The sequence below is a fragment of the Cyprinus carpio genome, chromosome B4, assembly GCF_018340385.1.
Source record: "Cyprinus carpio isolate SPL01 chromosome B4, ASM1834038v1, whole genome shotgun sequence".
Taxonomy (NCBI): Eukaryota; Metazoa; Chordata; class Actinopteri; order Cypriniformes; family Cyprinidae; genus Cyprinus; species Cyprinus carpio.
Genome location: NC_056600.1, coordinates 12,825,308 through 12,848,377, shown reverse-complemented (window position 1 = coordinate 12,848,377; position 23,070 = coordinate 12,825,308). Strand labels below are relative to the sequence as shown.

The 23,070-nt window shown below is 36.0% G+C and overlaps 1 protein-coding gene across 6 annotated transcripts in view; it reads left to right on the top strand.

Moving 5' to 3' along the window:
• Positions 1-22,234, top strand: part of dennd5b (DENN/MADD domain containing 5B) — a 36,888-nt gene extending 14,654 nt beyond the window's left edge. For 2 of the 6 annotated variants that reach the window (XM_042722006.1, XM_042722004.1), the window contains 22 exons: positions 577-686; positions 2,805-3,531; positions 5,373-5,560; positions 8,086-8,661; positions 8,777-9,008; positions 11,026-11,176; positions 11,467-11,557; positions 12,684-12,791; positions 13,129-13,260; positions 14,422-14,574; positions 14,666-14,744; positions 15,446-15,527; positions 15,734-15,862; positions 16,035-16,156; positions 16,513-16,658; positions 17,659-17,700; positions 18,150-18,268; positions 18,348-18,535; positions 18,937-19,019; positions 19,108-19,234; positions 20,113-20,287; positions 20,391-22,234. In XM_042722006.1, the coding sequence (XP_042577940.1) occupies positions 577-686; positions 2,805-3,531; positions 5,373-5,560; positions 8,086-8,661; positions 8,777-9,008; positions 11,026-11,176; positions 11,467-11,557; positions 12,684-12,791; positions 13,129-13,260; positions 14,422-14,574; positions 14,666-14,744; positions 15,446-15,527; positions 15,734-15,862; positions 16,035-16,156; positions 16,513-16,658; positions 17,659-17,700; positions 18,150-18,268; positions 18,348-18,535; positions 18,937-19,019; positions 19,108-19,234; positions 20,113-20,287; positions 20,391-20,574 (3,944 nt within the window). In that variant the 3' untranslated portion in view covers positions 20,575-22,234. The remainder of the gene's footprint in view (positions 1-576; positions 687-2,804; positions 3,532-5,372; positions 5,561-8,085; positions 8,662-8,776; positions 9,009-11,025; positions 11,177-11,466; positions 11,558-12,683; positions 12,792-13,128; positions 13,261-14,421; positions 14,575-14,665; positions 14,745-15,445; positions 15,528-15,733; positions 15,863-16,034; positions 16,157-16,512; positions 16,659-17,658; positions 17,701-18,149; positions 18,269-18,347; positions 18,536-18,936; positions 19,020-19,107; positions 19,235-20,112; positions 20,288-20,390) is intronic. The other 4 variants (XM_042722010.1, XM_042722008.1, XM_042722005.1 and 1 more) reach the window with 3 other exon arrangements.
• Positions 22,235-23,070: the final 836 nt, after the last annotated feature.

Genomic DNA, 23,070 nt, shown 5'->3' with positions numbered 1-23,070 from the left:
GCTGATATTGGTGAATAAACCCTGATGTGGGTGTATGTATGTTGAGATTAGAGGGTGAGGAATCCTGCTCAGACCAACACTATCCCCTCAGAGACAGGTGTCGTATCTGGGTCACATTTACATGGTAAATACAAGTGGATTACTCTGTCCAACGTACCTGAGAGTTGTGGTAAACATGTCACAGCAATGTTTGTTTCAACAAGTTATTAAGCTATCAAAAGAAGGTGTGAAATGTGTGTTAGAGTATTGTGCAAAATTTATTTGACTGTATGTTGAAATATACATTCAAGTAAACACCTTACAGTTCAGCACAACTAAGCAGATGTAGCTTGTTTATGTGGATATCTCCATACAGTACAATCCTCTCAAAAGGCCTTGCAGTTTAGTGGCGAAACCATGAAACTTTTATCAGTTTAATGCAGTGTAGCTAAGACACATGACAAACCTCTTATTTACGACCATGTAAAAAAATTCAGCACTCATACCATAGCTTTTGCATTTTAAAGCTTATGAATATTTTAAAAGATGTTTCCAATCCTCTATTCTCCTTAATACTTATTAATGTTCTCTCTGCAGGGGAAAACTTTGATCAGAGCCCCCTCAAAAGGACCTTCAAATCCAAAGTGCTTGACCACTACCCAGAAAACATCGAGTGTAACCCATTTGACCAGGATGCTGTGAACATGGTAAGAGACTTCAGTACTTGACACTTTTACCTCTTTAGTTCACGCCTTTGATTTATTACCTCCAGCAGTGATTTGAATGTTTTTAATGTTTTAGGTCATTCTTTTGTTTTGTATCATTCAATTTGTTTTTTGCTTGTTTTCTAATCCTTTTTTCTTTTGTTTTAGAGTTTTGTTTCATTCTTTTTGTTTTGTATCATTCTATTATTTTGTTTTGTTTGGAGTTTTATTAGTTTATTAGTTATTATTCTTATTTTGTGTTTGTTTTTGTTTGTTTTGTTTTGTTGTGATGTGCTTTTTTGTTTTAGTTTTGATTTTGTTTGTTTCGTTTCATTCTTTTTGTTTTGTATCATTCTATTGCTTTGTGTTTTGTTTTAAGTTTTATTTTGTTTTATTATTCTTGTTTTGTGTGTTTGTTTGTTTTGATTTGTTGTGATGTTGTTCTTTTTTCTTTTTTTATGTTTTGTTTAAAGTATGTTTGGGACAAGTGCCTTTCAGAGCATGCTGAGACTTGATGACTTGGGGGAATTTAAATGACAAATTTATCATGTCCAACTCATCTAAACTTGTTTTTTTTCTGTTTCAAATAAAGGTTCCCACACATAATCTCAATATTTCTCACATTAGTCATAAGAAAGATCTGTATCTGCATTGATCTGGAGTGTCATAACATGTACACACAGACTCTCACTCACTCTGTGGTTGCATGCAGTGATCAGCCGAAGGGTTTATTTTACCGTCCCAGAGCATGCAGAGGTAACGAAAACCTCTGACCTATCGTTTCTGTGCTGCAAGGTCTTTTTTCCATCAGCAAACGTAAACGGAAGCTTGGCAGTAGTGACACCAGCATCAATTATTCAACCCAGGATCTCTGCTTACGTCGGCATGGAAACAGCTCATTGTGCATGTTCTTGCTCTGTAAAAGAAAACACCTGAAGTGTTCAGCGCTGCCAGTCATGGTGGCATAACATCATTTGAGAAAAAAAAAAAAAGAAATGTTGTCCCTGTTGAGTCATTTTTCAATGCCAGTCTCTTATCAGCAGAGGTTGGCACATAAAACCACACACACACACACACACACACACGCGCACACATTTAAAGTGCTTGAAAGACAGCTTGCAATCACAGAACTCCATTTCAGTTCTCAGTCCTCCAAGGTCTTGATAAAATTCCCTGAGTGATTGCTTTCATTTTTCAATTCCACTCTTGGCTCTTTTCACTCTTTTCACTCCTGCACTCTTTTGTTCTCTGTCTTTTCTCTCTCTCCCTCCTTTTTTCTATCGTTTCAGTTCTTGCTTATTTTAGATGGCATTTGAATGACACTTTATTTTGATAACATGTTAACAAGTTACAATATTCACACTGCATGTGCGAGCAGCATGGTGCTGTGTAAAGAAGAGCGAAGCAGAATATTAGGTGCAAAAGCATCTGATTTTTTTTCTTGTGTAGTGCAGAAAAGATGCTGAAAATGTCCTGTAAACCTATCTATCAACACAATATTTTGTGGTTATAAGCTTTTATGTAGTAACAAATGAACGAAGTAAATTGCTCCCCTGTAATTTGTATAAAATCTTGAGGAATGAACTGCATGTCTTTAACATATTGACCAGACAACTTTTAACAGGTGCCATCTCTCACTGTACATCCATTAAAGTAATGCAGAGTAAGAGCAGAATACATCATCCAGAGCATATAATGTGCTTGGCTTTCTGTCTTCTGGCAACAGCCTCTTCACATATAATACTACTACTACTACTACTACTAATAATAATAATAATAAAAACTCCAGTTCATAAGCTTATAAATATTTATTTATCTATTTAAAAGCTGGAGCAAATTTTGTTGCTGTTCATATATATTTGTAAAACCAAGCAAACAACCAGATAAATATGTACAAAAGAAAGAGAAAGAAAACATGGTACTTTGGTTTGGTACTTTTTTTGTGCTCATGTTCATTTTTTTTCTCTCTCAGTGGAGTGCTAAGGTCAAATTTGTTTTTTTGATGTTGCTGGAAATGTAAACAGTAGAAGCCCTGCATATATAAAAATCCACAATAAAGGCAACATTAAGAAATGTATAGTTACAGAAGCAACAAGTCATTTTCTCTCTCTTTCTCTTCAGCTCTGCATGCCCAAAGGTCTGTCATTCCGAACACAGCGTGACAGTCGTACCCCACAGTTCCACTCTTTCCTCATCACAAGAGAAGACGGATCTCGCACGTATGGTTTTGTTCACACCTTCTACGAGGAGGTGACCAGCCCTCAGATCTGCTCTGCCATGCAGACTCTACACCAGATGCACCAAGCAGAGCATAATGCATCTGCCCATAACTGTCCTTCTTCGTCATCCTCTTCCTCATCGTCCTCATCCTCCTCTAGTATGGACTCTTTAGCCAGCAGCCTGGATGAAGTTGAGTCTCCTTCCTCAACTTCCTCCTCACAAGGGGGCCGCAGGAGCTGTGGCTGCTCCGGCGAAGGCTACGATTCTGTTCGTGACACTCTGTACGTGTCCAAAGCCATGTGTCTAATCACGCCCATGCCCTTCATGCACGCCTGTAAACGCTTCCTGTCCCAGGTGCACCGCGCTGTCATCTCCCATCAGCCACCCCCACTTCCTTTGGAAAGCTACATCTACAACATCCTCTATGAAGTACCTTTGCCGCCGCCTGGACGCTCTTTAAAGTTTCACGGAGTGTATGAACCTATCCTGTGCCAGAGGCCTGGTGTCGGGGAGCTGCCGTTGGCTGATTTCCCACTGAGTGAGGCCTTCCGGTTGTTGGGAGTGGAAAATCTGGTGCAGATTTTTACTTGTGTCCTACTAGAGATGCAGATCCTTCTCTACTCACAAGGTAAGAAACTTACAAGTTTAGCTTATGAAATGTTTTTTTGTTTTTTTTTGTTTGGTTATGTTTGTTTGCACCTGCCTAGTCCAGATTTATGCACGTGTGCTTGCTTTTGTATGTTTTTTTTTCCTTTTTGTTTGCTTTTATTTGTTTTGTTAATATTTGTTGTTATTTGTTGTTCTCTCTTTTTGTTTGCTTTCATTTAGTTGTTTTATGTGTTCTGCTTGTTTCATTTGGTTTCGTTCGGCTTCTCTTGACTTTGTTTGGTCTCTCTTAGTTTTGTTTGCTTTCATTTGGTTTTGCCTGTTAATGTGATTTTGTGTGTTCCGCTTGTTTCATTTATTATAGTTATGTTTCGCTTGGCTAAGTTGGCTTTGTTTGCTTTCATATGTTTTTGGTCTTGCTTTTTTTGCTTTTGTTCTGTTTGGTTTCGGCTGGTTTTGTTCATATTAATTTGGTTTTGAATGTTTTATCTTGCTTTCATTTTCTTTCTTTTGTTTCGTTCGGTTTTGTTTGGCTTTGTTTGCTTTCAATTGGCTTGGTTTTGTTTGGTTGTGCCTGGTTTCGTTTGCTTTCATTTGTTTTGTTCATATTAATTTGCTTTCACATGGGTTTGTTTGTTTTTGTTTGGTGCATATTGCTTTTGTTTTACTTGATTTGTTTTTGTTTTCTTTATTTCATTGTATTCTTTTTTTTACTATTATTGCATGATAAAATAAATACAAAATATAGACTTATTTATGTGTTTATTACAGTAATGCAGTTGCCAAACTATATATTGACTTTCTGTGTATTTCTAATGATTAATTGTCTTAATGCTATGATAATTATGTGGTTTAATTAATTCCATTTCAAATGTATTAATCAATTGGCAAACTCTACTTTTATATCAAGCTTACAGGCTGTTTGTGTTTGAGTCAGATATTCACTGTATGCAGATTAGTTAATCTCTTATTTAAGCATTTAAATTTGAGTTCTGATGCTGGGAAGTGCATCTTTGCAGGGCCTTTGATGTGGAGACTGAGTGAATGTGGAGGAGCCTAATGAATATTACATTACCCTGCTGCAGCACATATGCTTTTCAGTAAACACAAGCTGATACACATGCTAATGAATTCCTCTGACTGTTCTCCATATAAACAAATGATGAGATTTTTATGAGAAACATCTATTAATAATAACATTGCCCTGTTTTAGCAAGTCCACCATAGAGTATTATGTGACAATTTACTTTTCATCTAACTTAACTTGGGTCCAAATTGAACCATCATCAAGTCCCAAAGGCAAGTAGAAAAAATGACTTTGATTCAGTAAAACAGATTTTCCAGCCAGTTTTAGGAATTTCAACATTATTCATGGTTACGATCTTCACTGTTATGAGAAAAACAATAATTAACTTTTTTATTGACAAAAAAATATATATACTAGGGATGTAAAGCGATCAAAAAAATCATTTATTAATTACACAATTTGGTGATTAATTTAATTAATCTACTTAATCACAAATTAATCACACATCAAATTTGTCTGAGAAAATTTTGAGAAAGCTTCAAATAGACATAACAAAAAGAAAAGACATATGATATAACTTTTTTTTATTTTATTTCTTTATCATTTATTTATTTTAATTTATTTTTATTATTATTATTTTATTTGTATATATTATTTGTATGATGTATTTTAAGGCTGTTAAATTTTATTTATATAATTCACTTGCTGGTGGCAAAAAGTGAATTTCAGTGAACTTAAATATATTAATTACATTTTTGTATTGTATAATGATTTCTTATAATAATTTTTGTCATTTGAAGTCATTTTGACTTTTCTTTTTGTCTGTGTACATCTAGATTACCAGAGGCTCATGGTGGTTGCAGAGGGAATCACAACGTTGCTGTTCCCGTTCCAGTGGCAGCATGTGTATGTGCCCATCCTTCCCGCTTCTCTTCTGCACTTCCTGGATGCCCCTGTGCCGTATCTCATGGGCCTGCAGTCCAAAGAGGGCACGGACCGCTCCAAACTAGAGCTGCCTCAAGAGGTAACCTGCACATTCTTTTTGTGTCCATTTTTTTTTTCTCAACAAATTAGATTAGAATTGGATTGGGTTGGGTTCATCAAGTGGGCTGTTTTTTTTTAAGAGGCTTTATAACTTTGGAGCCGGATTTGCTGGTGACGATGGATGATCTGCATATTAGAATGCCCTCAATGCCTTTAAAAAGCACCAGAGGCCTTTGCTGAAAATAGCCTGACCAGTATAAGGCTCTTCTTTTACAGTCCTTGTTTCCCTCTTATTTCTTAGAGTGAATACAGTGCTTTCATGTCTGATGTGTTACATTAGCTTCAGAGCCTTTGTTTCTTTGTATTGTGCTGTATCAGAATTCTTAGCAGAGGTTAATTATTCATGGTTTGTCCGTCTGGATGCTGCAAGGCTTCCCCACATCCTCATCCCTAAATCCCATTTTCCGTAACTCTGCATCCAGATTCCCTGCTATGCATTCTCTTTGAAGTCACTCTGACCCAGAAAAAAAGACTAATGGCATCTAGAGCGAGACCGAAGGGGAACAAGAGAGGAGATGGCTCATTTCTGTTTGCTTGTATAAGTTAATGTTTAAAAGTTTGGGGTCGGTAGGATTCTGAAATATTTTTGTAAAAAAATTATCTTATGTTTACTAAGGCTGTATTTATTTGATCAAGTTAATTTGTTAACTAATAATAGAAATAGAAATAATACTCTAATAAAACTCATTAAATTGCACAGCACACATATTTGAGAAATATAATCAATGCAATAAAATTATTATTTATTGTTATTTATATTTTGCCCCATCCACCATCTTTTTTTCACTGACATTGTTACAGGGCATTGCCATTTCCGTAGTCATCTCTTGAGGCTGGATTCTGCTAAAGTGCTGCTCTCCTCACAACCATTTCCTTGTCCTTGCTTTAAAACCACTTGAGGTTTTCTGATATGTCCTTGTGTAACAGCACTCAGAGTATGGCTAACAGTGACATTTAGTTAAATTATTATGCTTCAGCTCCTGTCCATTGTTTTTACCCATTTTAAAACAGGATTCTTCTGATCAGGAACAGTGTTAGTATGCAGTGAGTGTTAGATGCACATTTATAGTACAACACAAACCTACATGTGCGCAAACATGTATGCACACACTCATGTTTATGTAGCAGTGTAAAATAACATTAAAAAGTATATATAAAGAAATCTGATGCACATTTCAAATGATGTGCACTCATATGAAATTAAGATTTTTATTAATTGTTTTTAATAGGAAAAAAACTAGGTTAAACACATACATACTGGCCTGAATGCTGGTTTCTGACAGGCTGTCAGCATTGTGGCCTGACAGAACGGATAGTTCTGCTTGACTGATTTATTTTTACAGCAACAAGGTCACTCTCACACACACTCACTTGAGGGCATTTTGACTGCACGAGCTGCATTGCATGTGACTGAACAGCAGTGTGTCACACAGTGAGATTTCGAATGATCCACTGGATCGATTTAACCTAATTCCAGATGTTGTCTTTGGTTATTGGGTCAGTACAGCTGATGATTTCTATTGCAAGTTGCAACTTGGGTCAGTGTGTGTGTTTGAATACTGTAATTTCCCAGCATGCATTTGTGTTTTGGACATTTCTTTGTTTGGCACATCACAGTGAAGTTGGCTTATAATGTAATCTTCATGTTAATGTAGTGATTTATAAATAGTCAAACCAAAATTGTAGACGCCTTCAACATTTCTCACATTATAACAGTTTATTCTCTATAGTTTAGAAAATGGTAATAAAATAACAAGAACTCAGAGTTAAACTGTGTCAGAACAAATTCATCTTGATAATGTCAGATAACTTTGATAGAAAGGTATGTAATGAATTAGGTTGAATTAGCTGTCAGCTGTTAAATTTAAGTACACAGTAAGATAATGCCAATTTAGGTCAACCAATTACCAAGTAATGCTTTTTTTTTTTGTTTAGTCTGTGCTGTAAAAAGGTTGTTTTCGCTATTAAAGAAAAAACACTTAAGCAAAACATGCTCAGGTCAAAGTGTCCGAATAGTTTTTGGTCCCAGATTTTTTATCAGTTTTACTTGTAGTCCACTGTATGAAGAATTTTTGGGTATAATATGCCACAGTTTACTTTATTTTGCTATCCTCACTTACATATATGAACTGCACCCACTAGTAAAAAAATATAAAAAATTATATCTGGTGTCTGAATAATTTTTGGTTTGACTGTATATATAATAAAGTAAAATGCATTTTTAAATGTTTTACTTCAAAGCATTTAAAAACACTCGTTTGTCATTGACTCATTTACACACACACACTCACACACACTTAAACAAATTTCCTTTGTCACAGCATTATTGTTTATTGTTGCATTATACTACAGGTTGAAGTGTAATTATGGAAAAATCAGCCTGGTGACATTTAATAACAAATAATAAAAGTGTTGTACAGCTAAACTTGATCTCCTACAATTGCAGAATTAGATGTGTGGCTTGAAGCGTAAATGTTAATTTGCACGGCTCCTTTCTCTGCTCAGGCGAACCTGTGTTTTGTTGACATCGACAACCACTGCATCGAGCTGCCTGAAGACTTCCCTCATTTCCCCAACAAGACCGAATTCATCCAGGAACTCAGTGAGGTATTGCTAAGTTTTGGGCTGTCTCCTGAGGGGGGCAACACCTCCTCTGAACCAGCTGTCAGCTCGCAGACCTCCGTGCTGGAGAAGGAGCTGAAGAGCACATCCCTGAGTGAGTTGGTGGATGACAGAAAGAATGGCAACCTCGGTGGAGAGGCGCTGGACGTGCTGGAGCTTCTTCAGGGCAACCCGACTCTGGAGCGTCTGCAGGCTCTGGCAAAAAGGACTGGGGTGAAAGTGGCCCGTCTGGAGGCATTAGCAGTGGGGCAGAAAGCTGTAGGGGAGGAGGGCGTTGGAGGAAGGTCTCCTGCCGAGGAAGAGGAGCTGAGGAACGCTAAACTGAACGTGCAGCTGAGGGAGGTGTTCGCTGCACGCTTTGCGACAATGTTCACAGACTACGAGTCGTTTGTGATTCAGAACTCGCCAGATTTGGAGTCCTGGCTGACCAATAGAGAGCAAATGCACAACTTTGACAAGGTGACTTACATTCGACACACTTATTAGCAAAACTAATTAGACACGCTCTTAATATTTTTGTTGTAGTTTAGTTTCAGTACCTCCATATAAGTTCTTTTATTTGATTTCTCTTTAGGCCTCATTCCTTTCGGACCAGCCGGAACCGTACTTGCCCTTCCTGTCCCATTTCATTGAAACACAAATGTTTGCCACCTTCATCGACAACAAGATCATGTCTCAGTGGGAGGAGAAAGAACCCCTCCTTCGAGTGTTTGACGGACGCATTGAGAAGGCCCGTCTCTACAATGTTCGCGCACCCAGCTTGCGCTCATCTGTTTACCAGAAATGCACCTTCCTCAAAGAGTCAGGTAAGAAACATTGAGATCGACGTCTCATAATATATTAAAGTAAAATGTATGTGATGTCTTATCATAGTTTAATGTGCAAAATCAGTTGTTTAAGCCTTTTCAAGTTTCTACTACTACAATTTTCAAAACATTGCTGGACTCAACCAGTGATTCTTTGTCCAAACAATATTGGATGGGGGGAGAAAAAAAATACAAATATAAGAGGAAAAAAACAATATTTTAAAATGTAATTTATTTCTATGATGTGTTTGATTTTCTGTCTGACATGCTTCATCCTTCAGAAATCATTCTGATATGTTGATTTGGGGTTCAATAATATAATTATTAATTACTATCAAAAGAAATATTACTTATTATAGAAAACAGAAAAAGAACAGCATTTTTTTGGATTATAAATATCCTTTCAGTGACTTTTTTTTGTCAGTTTAATGCATCTTGCTAAAATAAAAGTATTAATTTCTTTAAAAAATAAAATCCCCAAACTTTTGTACGGTTGTGTGTGTATGTCACATTACACAAGTAAAAAGGAGTGCAATGCGATTTCATTTTGATTAAATTTTGAGGTCTTTGAAATGATTCTACTGTTGGGTGGTTTATACTGTGTTCGGTGTTCTTTGTCTCTATAAACTGATTTGGAAATCATTGTGTTTTGCTGCATTGAAAATGTCTTCTCATTTTATGCCTTACTGATTTTTGTGCAATCACACCCTCAGCAGAGCACCTTTCATCATTCTTTTTCTGAGCCGATGGTGATTCCCCAGTCATTTTTCTGTCACTACAAATTGTGTATTTCAATTTTAATGAAGCCTGTAGAAAAAAAAATAGCTGCTGCGTATGTGCCCAGATGATTATAGAGAGTGACAGTTCAAGCGGGCGGCTGAGGGGCCGAGGAGACGGGGGGAGAAAGAGAGATGGCAGAAGTGGTCACAGAGAGGAGCACAGAATGAAAGAACTGAAGAGTGTGTCCTCAAATGAGTCATATGAATAGAGCGCTTTTGAAAGACTGCCAAATGCCGAAAAGAACGGGCGCCTGGCGCTGTATTGTGCCATCTTGGGAAGCCTGTGTGTGTATGTGTGTTGAATATTGTTGAGTGTGGTTCTGCTCGCTAAGCCCTCAGTGCCATTGTTAGGTCAATAACCTCTTGTCACACTGAAGGTCACTGTTGGAAGATGGATGCTGCTGTTCTGGTTTAAAAAATGTGCTTCTGAAATGGCAAACTGCCCACAGATGGCCTATAAAAGATTTCAAAAACAAAATGCACTCTGGAAGTCATAACGTTGATTGTTATATTGGTTGCATGATTAAAATGCTAGGCAGTAAATGAGTATGTTCGTATGAAAACAAGGTTTGAATTTATTCCAGTTTCTAGAAAAGAATCAATGAAACTTTTTCATTCTAATGCGCCGTACAACTTCTGTAGCAACTTGATTTTTCCTGTCAGGCTTATCAACAACAACAACAACAATAGCGGTTTAATAATTATAAATAATAAAATAAAATAATTATTGTTGGACAGTAATACAGTTATTATTAATTCAATATTTCCTTTTCATTAAGTCACTGCTCATAGTTCTTTATTGACGTTTGTGTGAAAAATTATAATTATTTATAAAAACTATGCAATATACAATAACCATCATACTCTGTTTATTATTTATCATTTTAATTGTTTATTAAGGTTCTTAAGACACTGATGTTTCATTATTGAAGCTGAAGTGTAACATTTTTATTATATTATTTTATATAAAAAAATTAAATGAACACAACAATAATATTTTTTTTATTCTTAATACAATAATACTTATTGTTTATGCTTTTATTATTATATATGTACATTATAATAATATAATATTTATTATTATATTTATTTTTGAAAAACAAGTAACTCACTCAGATTGTTCAGCTTATTATTAGTGAATATTCTGAAGTGATTTGTAGCTTCAACACTTTTCAAGACTCAAGTCTCAAGCTGTCACAACACAAACCCCTCTCACTCGAGCTGTTTCTCCTCTCCAGCCCAGGCCATAGAGCAGCGGCTGAGAAAGATCGACCACACAGCCATCCATCCTCACCTGCTTAATATGAAGATTGGTCAAGGAAAATACCAGCAGGGCTTCTTCCCCAAATTACAGGCTGATGTGCTTGCCTCAGGGCCCACCAACAACAAGTGAGTCCTCTTCGTGGCACACAACACCGTTATGAGAGATTGACTATTCAGTGTGGGGCGTGTAACACATCAGTGTCAATATTAGTTATAAAGCTCTGTTTTAAACTACAACAGATGCTGCAATCCATCTGTTTTTAGTCACACTTCAATATTCAATAACCTACTTTTTTTTTTTTTTTTTTTTTTTAGCTGTTTTTTAATTTACTTTGTGACAAAAAAAAAACACTAAAGCAAAGTCAATTTCAATGTGTGCGTGGGATAATATAATAATGGAAACCCTCTTTGATCAGGTGGTCTAACCGCACATGCTCGACTCAGCGCAGAGTGGACCGTCACAGACAGCACAACGACCATCTTGTGCTGGACAATGACCTCAAAGAGGTAACACTGCAGCTTTCTTCCTCTTCAGCTTCTCTCCTCCTCTCTCCTTTTCTTTTCATCTTGTTCTGTGTGCAGACTTTTTATGTAATTCCTTCCATCTTGAGTCTTTTTACCTACTTCATCTCTTTTATACTGGTGCCTTCCAAGGGTCTTATTTTTCAGATGGTATATGACTGTTGGCCGAATCACAAAGTAAATGAAGAGCGGTTTATCCAAAAATAATAATTCTGTCTTTTGCTCACCCTCATGTTGTTCCAAACCTGTAAGACTTACTTTCTTCCATGGAACACAAAAGAAGTTATTTTGAAAACTGTAACTGTCGCTCTTTTCCATTGTTATTGTTAACTAAAATTAATACGATTTAAAAACTGTTTTCAGTAATTGAAGTAGAATATAAATATTAGATGAAAAGTAAACTCATTTATTTTTTAGTTGCCAAAGCAACTAAAATTACTAAAGCTGAAATATATAAAATAGCCCTAAAAAAAATATTGTTTTTATTTCTAAATTAATGACATTGACAAAAGCACATAGAATTTCAAAAAAAATTAATAAAATTAAATATGGAAATGAAAGATACTTTAAAAAAAAACATAAATTATCATTTACCATCACATCCGAATCTCTAAATTAATAATCCAGACCAGTTTTGTAAATCAAATTGCCTGATTGATTTTCAAAAGAACGATTTGTACAGGAATTAAAACACGTCAAGTAACAGTATGACTCATGTCAAGAATTTTACATCATTTTTCAGTGAGCTATTTCTTATAGTTATTATAATGAACAGTAATTTTTCATAAATCGCAGTCTCTTGATGTCTGAATCACATAAATGGTTGTCAGTGCTGTAAGTGATTTGCATGAAATTTGACTTGTAAATGGCTCCTGATGAATCATGCTTAATGCAAAGGTCTCTTGGGGTTTTAGTGAATTTGCCTGTTCTCATTTCTTCATTTGTCTCCATTTTCTTTTACTTCTGAGCTTGCATTTTCTTTTTCAAGTGTCTTCTTAGTTGTCTTTTCTTGCATTCATGTGCATGCTGCTTCTTTCTTTCCCTTTCTATTGTTTCTTCATGGTTTCTGTGTGCGTTTGTGTGCTCTGTGGGCCATACCACCTCACTGCAGGTGGAGGGGTGTTTGCTCCTGCAGAACTCTATGGCTTTCTGGGAGTGGGATAAGGCGCCACCCCCACCTATTAAACCGCCTAAAAAGTCCTTCTCGGCCTGCTGTCTGGTATGTGGAGGCCTGCCATTATATGACCGACTTAAAACATTCCTAACATGCCCTTAACAAACTCCTCCCAGATTCCTCCCCTCAGACACACAGTGACCTTTGAACTCTGCTGCATATAATCCTGCCCCTGGATATTCCCACACACCGGAGTTTGAGTAGTGAGCGCTTACTGACCCACTCACTCAGCAATCATAAACCCCACAACAAAGAATAAAATCCTCTGCTTTATAATCAACCCCCAGTTGATCTCGTTTTTCTGTAAAGAAAGCAAGGTATATTAAACCTTTTGAAGTGACTTTGCTCTTTTAAATGTCTGTGTCCTGATCTCTTTGTGTAGAAGTACATGCAGGAGGCCCGTAACCTGGGGAAGAACCTGAGACAACCCAAACTATCAGACCTGTCCCCTGCGGTCATCGCTCAGACCAACTGGAAGTTTGTGGAGGGTTTATTGAAAGAATGCAAAATGAAGGTCAGGATGAGTTTAATATGCACAGATGGATGTGTGTGTGTGTGTGTGTGTGTTTTAACAAGGTTCCCACTACCATGGAATACCTGGAAATTAAGAATGTTGTTTATAAGCCGATACTGGATTTTTATTTATTTACTTGTTAACATTCAGATAGTGGCTATTTAAATATATATGCTAATTTCACGCTTTTTCATATTCAAATACATTTGCTGTGATCTCTTAAAAATTACTTAAAATTATTCTTTAATAAAACTGTTTATCATTGTTATTAAATTCTTAATTTTTAGCAAATCTTCAAATGAATATCCAATTTTGATTTGTTATAATATTGTGATACCTAAATTAATTGATTTATTAATTTTTAATGACAGAATAGTATATAATCATAATATTGGCCATTTGTTGGTTATTGGCCAAAAATATTTGGCTTATCATATTGACAAGAATTTTAGTGGTACATCTCCAAACTTTTTAAGAGTTGCTTGATTCTATCAAGTGGAAAATTATGATTTATTTAATTATTAATTATTTAAAAACAATTATCCCTAAAAAGTCAAATTAATACAATCATAAAAATTATTATTAATATGAAATTAGATTTCTTATTAAACATTTCTGTGCTCTAAAATAATCGGCTATACATTAATCTTTGTCAATCTTAGACATCATTCTGTCTGTTGCAAGTCTGTGTGGTGACTCTCGGCAGAGTATTTTAGAGCACAGACAATATTAATATGAAATTATATTTAATATTAAATTATTTCTGTGCTTTAAAATAGTTCATCGGCTAGACATGATTTTCTTTGTAGAGTAGAATTTAATTCAAGTCACTGTTCATAACATCAATCAGTCTGTTGAAAGGGTCACTGGATACAGTTGTAGACTAAGTAGTATAATTACATGCATTTATTCATTTAACAATTAGTACAATACAATTCTGTGTAATGATTTTAATGTCCTTATCTAGTAATCATGTACCGCTGGACAGGTCTTGTAAAAGACATAGAAATGCATTGGGTAAGAAGTGTGGGAACCGGGTTCTGAGTACAAGCATAGTTACTAGTCTGACCCACTTGTCTGCTGCATTAAAGACCTTAGACTCAATCAAGATTAAAATGTCGGGTATGTTGTTTTTAATGTTGTTTATCAATGGATGTTCAGACCAAGCGTATGTTGGTGGAGAAAATGGGCAGCGAGGCTGTTGAACTGGGACATGGAGAGGTGAACATCACCGGCCTGGAGGAGAACACACTCATAGCCAGTCTGTGTGACCTGCTGGAGAGAATATGGAGCCACGGCCTACAGGTCAAACAGGTGAGACACAAACAGAGGGAAATGCGTTTCACATTATAACACATACAAGCTAATGCTGGGAATCACTGTTTGCTGTTATCCTGGTTTATAGGGAAAGTCTGCGCTGTGGTCTCATTTATTACACTACCAGACGAGAGAAGAGAAAAACGAACAGCTGTCAGAGTCTCCAGGTAAAATATATATGAGTTCACAAGACGAGAAACAACTCAACTTATAGAATGACTTTCAGGGGTGTTAGTTTCTGTAGGGCTGCATTTAGTTGAGGTTCATCTCGCATGACGTAAATTGTAATTTGGCGCCTCTAGCACAGTTAGCTGAACTCAATTATGTAAAAATAAAATGCAAAACCTTGTTTGTGATATATTTGTCATGTATAAATCTAAAAAAAAAGTGATTAAAGTATGATTTGATAAAGTGCAAGTCATGCTTTGTATACTTGATACTGATTGCAAGTGCTATGCTAACATTTAGCATTACTGCATCATACTCAAGTGTAAATATACTTTTTTTTTTAAGACCTAAAGCTTGTTTTTTATTGTTTTGGTGAACTTCAAGACCTAATTAAGTTGTAAACATGTTTAGCTAACTTTAAATTGCTTAGTGCTTCTAATTTATATTTTCATATAAGCTAATTTTTCATGTTCATAACTGCTATAGTAATTTCAAAACACACTTGAATTGAGTTTTAAATGGCATTTGGCATTCGGTTTGCATAGTTAGAACAATCTGTGTTCATGTATATAGTATGTCTAGACTATGTTTCAGGCCTAACACTTCTGCTAACAGTGCCTTAAGAAGGGATTTAAAATTGCGATTTTCTTTCTTATAAAACTGCTCTAAGTGCTAAAACTGTTTGTTTCTTGCTCTGTAGTGTCCAGTGGCCAGGAAAAACGGAAGCCAGAGTCCAGTGTTGGTCTTCCTGCATTACATGTATCAGTCATACAGGATATGAGGTGTGTTTATTGCCTGAAGACAGTTAAATGTGGCATCCCGTAGTGCGTATTACATTATTTTGATTGTATAATTCAGTTGGCGAAGATGTTTTTAAAAAAGAGATCGCATTGCTTGCAGCCTCTTCAACCCACATACAGTGAATTGCATTAATGTTTTTGATTTTTTTTTGTCTTTCTTCATCATCCTTTCTCTTTCGACTTCTCAGACACATCCAGAGTATGGGAGAGATTAAAACCGATGTAGGTCGAGCACGTGCTTGGATCCGTCTGTCTCTGGAGAAAAAACTACTTTCCCAGCATCTCAAACAGCTGCTGTCTAACCAGGCCTTAACCAAGTACGTGCCATACTTAACACACATCCACACACACACAGCTGCAGGCTTTCAGACTCCCACATACACACCAAAAAACATGCTCATCACAAGAATTTGTGACACAACCAAGCACACGCATGCTGACCCGTTTCAAGTGCGTGCACCTGTTATTAAGTATGCGATGTTCCCACAGGAAGCTGTACAAGCGTTACGCCTTCTTGCGCTGCGAAGAGGAAAAAGAGCAGTTTCTCTTTCATCTCCTGAGCCTGAATACCGTGGACTACTTCTGCTTTACCAGCGTCTTCACCACCATAAGTACGTCCCACAGGAAGAGAGACACACACAGATATGCAAATCAGGACTATATCTACATAGTTGATGTATATTACATTTTTTACATTTGTTCCTCCAAATCTTGAATATTTGGTGATATATTTTATACAAACACTCAGACAAAACAGCAGGGAACAGCTTCTTTATTCATCCAGCATATCTGGCACTTGATAATGATTTGATTCTGCATGACAGATTGATTGATTGACTGACCAAGGCATGAAAAGTTCATATTTATGCTGCAAAACAGAATATAGAATATATTTTTAGGAATTCATTTTTCTGTCTTTTTGTACAATGCTTTGTTTATTTGCAATTTGTTTTTTTTGCGTTCTAAGTGATTCCATACAGGGCCGTTATCATCCCCATCAAGAAGCTTAGTAACGCAATGACCACGTCCAACCCCTGGCTGTGTGTGTCCGGCGAGCTGGGCGACTCCGGGATCCTGCAGATCACGAAGAACGTTCTGGAAATGAAGTTTGATGTGAGTGCTGTGACATCACGCTCCAGCTGTTCTGCCCTGAAACTGATACATTAGTTTATTTCGAGTGTGGGACTGAAACAATCATCCATCCTGCCATCCGCAGAATTGAGTGTGCTTGCAGGTCTTCTTTGAACATCTGTTAGATCGAAACTATTTATGGAAATGACAGAAATATAGCTGAACAAATAATAAATAAATAAATAAATATATCTCATGATAACAATGTCAACATTTCACCTTAAAGAGAAATTTAGAGCCTTTTTAGTAATATTTTAAGTATTTATTTCTCATTACCATAATTCATCCAAACATTATTTTTTTATTTATTTATTGTGCTTAATGGAATAAATACAATGTACTGTAATACTGTGACTTTTATTTCAATTGGCAAAACAAATTTAAAAAGGAAAACTTAAAGGCAATAGAACAAATAATAACCGATAAGTATAAATTGTTTACAATTTAAATAATCTATTTAAATTTTGCAGTAAGATAATAAGAATTGAGGAATATAAACATAATCTCTGTACATATTTTATTAAATTATTAACATTATTATTAAATCATTTTAATAATAATGTTAATAATTTAATCAAATATGTACAGAGATTGTTTATAATGACATTTTTGCAGAATATTCGAAAAATGCTAATTTTCCATAAGCAAAATATAAGTTCTTTCTCTTGTTTTGAGTGGGAAAAAATGAGTTTCACACAACAGCTGTTGTGAAATTTACTTTGCTTTGGCTCTAAAAAATATTTTGCATTCACTCTCTATTGAACTGATTCTCTTGATGCCCAGATGATTTATTTCTTCCCCAAACTGAAATGGTGATTCATGCATTAGTGATCAAAACCTCTTTATATATGCACTTCCACGAATCTATAACTTTGAGGAAGGAGATATTATTCTTCCATCCCACCTCACACAACCAATCACTGCCATTTGTCTTGCTGTCAATCACCCATCATGTTCTAACTCATTCTGTGTCCTCTCGCAGTCTGCCTTTAGGCCTCACACGCAAATCTCCATCGCCTTCAAGGTTAGGTGCACATCCCTCCCATTTTATTCCTCCCTCTCTCTCCATTCATCCATCCCTCAACTTTTCTACTTCTCTACATAGAGAGATCTCCTCTTCTTCTCCTTTGGGTTGTTGGTTTAGCTGTAAATCTTGTGATTTTTTTTTTTTTCTTTGCATCCCAACTTTTGTACATGTACTTTGTATTTACTCACTAAAGCTAGTTTTTAACTCTCATTTGGAGCTTACAGAGTGTTCATTTTGGACACTTGCTTTTAGTCAAATTCTGAAAGCTTTTAGAGCCGTGGGTTTCCTATGGTCTAAACCGACCATAATAGTGCATTGTACACGTTCACTATCTTGGTGTCCTTCCTCTGCTCACACCCTCACATGGGTTGTTCAGTTATTCTCAGACAGCCTCTCAATGCCTCTGACATGGTTGCCTTTATCTGTTCTGTATGTGTGTCTTACAGCGTCAGAACCTCGGGAAGTTGACAACAGTGCAGCTGGGTCATGATAATTCTGGCTTGCTTGCCAAGTGGCTGGTGGATTGTGTCATGGTCCGCAATGAGATCACCGGCCACACATACAAGTACGACCTACTTTAGTCTCTTGCCATTCATCCTGCTCCTTTTATGGTCTTCTTGTTATTTACTCGTTGTCCTCTCCAGGTTCCCGTGCGGCAGGTGGCTGGGGAAGGGTGTGGATGATGGCAGTCTTGAGCGAGTTCTGATTGGTGAATTTGTAGTTCCATGCAACGATGAGGACGGAGGAAGAGGGTCTAGGACTCCGCCCCTTCAGCAATCACCTTCCCAGATCAGACGAATCAGCATCACATCACTTACAGGACGTGGAAACAGTAAGTTCAGCTTAAATTTCAAAGGTGCTCATTAAATTTGTTGTTGTTGTTGTGCTGGCGGTCATCTTGGACTTACACTGACGCCTAGTGGTTAAAATGTGGCATTGCACACCTAACTGTCCATTAGTGACATCATAGTAGAAATGCTTTATTAGTAGTCAGCCACAATAAAACTTTTTTTTTTAAACAAGTGTCTGATGATAGAATTTACAGAAATGGAGTACATAGTACTCTCCTTGTATATATATCAGCTTTTATTAGGCTACTGGGTATGATTGTCTTCTATTATGAATGTACATTCAAAACTATTTTTAATGATAATTAATGTCAAGAAATATTAATTTCTTTAGGTGTAAAATCTTTTTAATATTTGTTAATTTGTGCAATTCTTCTCTCTACAGAACCAACAACTGTACAGATACAGGAATCCATCGGTGAAGCAGTCAACAATATTATAAAGCATTTCCACAAACCAGAAAAAGAGGTATGATATGCCCACGCATGATTATTATCATTTTTGTTGTCCTTGTACAGTACCTTTTTTTAATCTCAAAGTTTGTCTGTGCTTTCAGAGGGGCAGTCTTACGGTCCTGCTGTGTGGAGAAGGTGGTCTTGTGTGGGCACTGGAGCAGTTCTTCCATCATGGATTCCGCTCGGCTCGAATCTTTCAGAAGAATGTTTTTGTGTGGGACTTCTATGGTGAGCTTAGCTTAATAAATGTTTCCCTGTGACAGAAGAGAAAAAGAACAACTCATATAGATCTAGTTAATTTATCATGTTTGTGATGGAATCTGTGGTTTAAAGCTTAAAACTTACACTCTATGAAATAATTATTTATTTTTTTGGAGAAAAAAAACTAACTTTGGGATCAGTAAGATTTTTTGAGGAGTTTCTTATGCTCGTCAAGGCTGCGTTTATTTGATCAAAAAATGCTGAAAAACTAATATTGTGAAATATTGCAAATTAAAATATTTTAATGTAATTTATTTTTTGTGATGCAAAGCAGAATTTTAATCAGTCATTACTACAGTCCTTGGTGTCACGTGATCCTTTAGAAATCATTCTAATATTTTGATTTATCATCAATGTTGGAAACAGTTGTACTGCTTAATATTTTTTTGGAACCTATCATACTTTTTTTTTTTTTTTTTTTTTTTTTTTTTTTGGGAAAAAAGCAGCATTTATTTAAAATAGAAATCTTTCCTAACAATACAAGTCACTTTCTATCACTTTTTAGCAATTTATATTTATATATATTTATGTATAGGAGGGGGTAAAATAACTTTAAATAACTTTATAATTTTGAGGTCTCATTATATAGGGCCTTATCCTCATTAAAAACATTTATAAATAAAATATTTTAATGTTTGAAGTAAACTATTTATAACAATTAATTAACACTTTTGTCCTCCAACAGTACTTTACAATGGAGACATTTTAAGCATTTAGTATCATTTTGTATGTGATACAAAACAATTATTTCCATTATATTTTTATGCTGCTTAAAATACATAAAATATGTTGCTTATATAATATAGTATGATATAATGGAGTTCCTATGTCTGTGTGTTGTACAGAGAGAACATTAGCATTTATGGAGAATGCAGATCAGATTGGAGACCTGCAAGAAACACCCGAGCTTCTGGGTCTGAATTGCGAATCTTTTTGTCGATACGTCAACGCCATTAACAATATGCCACGCAACATTGGCAAGGATGGCAAGTTCCAGCTGCTTGTTTGTCTTGGGGCAAGGTGAGGACACACACATGTGCCTTAAATCAAACTAATTTAGTTTTTTAATGAACAGAATGTATTTACAGTTCTCTGTAACGTTACGTGTATTCCACTCTCACAGAGACCGACTGTTGCCGCAGTGGCTCCCTCTACTGGCCGAATGCCCCGTCATCACACGCATGTATGAGGAGAACGCATTACTGCGAGACAAACTCACCGTCAGCTCTCTCATCGCAGTTCTGGAAACGCTGCATGACTTCCCCATCACACTGGAGAGCTCGCTCACTAAAAGCGTTGAGCTGTAACTCCACATGCTGAGGTCAAATTCAGACTGCTCCCCCTCTCTGCTGCCACCCTCAGGGCCAAAGCGGCTCTACAATACTCTGCCTTGTGCATTTGCTGACCAGGAACGGACTGAGGACTTATAGAAGCATCTCTCAAAACGACTGCTCCCCCAAAGAAATGAACTCAGAAGTGTGTTTTGTAGCAGTATTTAAAGTTGTGTTCTTTTTTTTTTTGAGAAGACAAACTTTTTCCCTGTGGATTTTGCTTTCAAACCTGTGGTCATCTGTCTGCGAGTCAGATCCGCTAGTGTTTCTGCTTCAGATCATGTACAGAGCTTTAAAAAGCACTGTTTTTTTTTTTTGCAAATTATGTCAGGATACAGAGGAGCCTTAGTACTGACAGATTACACATTCAATAACCATCATTTGACAGGCAAAACTATTATAGTTGAGGAATTCAGACATGAAGTGTTTATAATGTAAACCAATGCTATCTGTGTTCATTTAAATGTCAATTTGAAACATTCTCCTGGTTAAAAGCCTGTCAAATGAATTTTCAGAGAAAAAGGACATTCCAACAAGATGTGAATGGTTGTATGTTACAAGATACGTTTATATGCGTGATAGTTATGTGTGTGTGCGTGGCTTAACATTTGGAAAGATGTGTTTATTTTGCCAATGAGTATTAACTTCATTCTTAGATACTTCAGTATCATGTTTGAGTTTTTTATTTTTAAGAAAGAAACACTGGAAATCATCGTAAAGCAATAACAAAAAAAAATGTTTTTGCTATTAAACTTATAGTCACAGTTGAAATCTCTCAAATATTAATTATTACAATTGTGGGGTGCTTTAAATATAAAGTCTAAACCCTAGTATTTACCACTAATTGAAGGTCTAAATGCAGCAATTACTTTGTAAATCCATGTTTGATTACTGCAGTACTTGCACATTGCTTAGAAATGAATAAGTATTGTCCTTTAATCTCCGTTTATGTTTGTTCTTTTATGCATCAGTTTTAATCCGGAATCCCTGCTGGGAGAAATCAAGTAGTAATTACATATAAATTACAAATGTTAAAGGATGAGTAACAGCTTTAAATCTCTTAGTGTTACTTAAGTTTAGGTTTTTAAGACTCTCAGCGTTTAATGTAAGAGCTGTGTAGCACGTCAACCTGTGTATTTTAATTTTCAGATCATTTGTATGTATTTATTTTCGAATGATGCTTTTGTGACACTGGTTGATTTTTGGATTGACGCAATCTTGGGGTGATTTATGCAGTAAGCTGACACTGTATCATTTATTTATTTTAGTAAATCTACTTTCAGGCTTTGCATAGTATGGAACGTCCATCCTGTGTAAAAGCTGACTTTATTTTAGGCCCCAAAAGTCGCTAAAAACCCAGAGAACCCTCTCGCTGGAGGGATGAGGAAGCCGCAGGAACTGTCCCTTTGTTTGCGGTGCTGATGCATGCCACATGTTTGAGATCTTGGAGAAGTACTGTTGCTATAAATGAATTCGTTCCTCTTCTAGATCTTGTCTCATTCCATCTGTTTTTTTCCCACGTGAAAGCTTCTAAACATCGATCATATTATAAAAAGCTCTCCATCTAAAAATAAGTGGGTTCCTCCATCATGTTTATATTTGTGAAGCAGCTCATTAAAATTGCTCTGTTCATTCATATTTGTGTCCTCTCTGAACTTCTTGTCATCTTATGAACGGTGTGTGCAGACGGGACATTATTTCAACACACGGTCGGCATGCACAGTATTCCAGGACATCGCTCAGGTCCTAGAGAACATTCCACTGTGAAGAGTCATTCTTCATGGAACATTATTTTTAGTTTAGGGTCATGATGGTATCTGTGAAGCAAATGCTCTGCACTGTCTCATACATGTTTTTAAAGAAGAAACATGAGATTTCATGTTAGGGGAGACTAGGGAGTGTTGCAATATAAAAGTATATCCAGTTACAAATTAGAATGTTCATTCATTCGTAAAAAAGGTACAAAATCTTTTTTTTAAATACAATTTTGTACCTTGTTTACCTATAAAGGGTGCATATAAGTACCTTAAAAGTAGGCTACATTTTACCTACAGTCTACTTATTAGTACCTAAACTGCACATATTAGTACCTTTTGAAAATGTACTACCCCAGTGACAGATTTTGTACCTCTTTTTCTTGAGAGTGTATAAGCACCAAGCTCCTAAAATGACAGTAGAAGCTGTAATCCTGTGTAAAAATCTAAAGCATTTACAGAACAAAAAGGTAAGAAAGTAAAATTACATGTTCTAATTTGATTTGTGATTCCAAATGAATGTCAAATGACAGTTTACTGTGCATTTAATTCGCTGTTATACCTATAGGCTAGTGTATATGTAATTATAACAAATAGTAGCCTATCTACAAAATTAGGGGTAGTGATTTCAGTTATTTCAGACAAAAAGATTTGATTAAATGTTGAAATTTAAGTAAACTTTAAATAAAAGTTAATAAATTCATGCTCAAATTTTTAA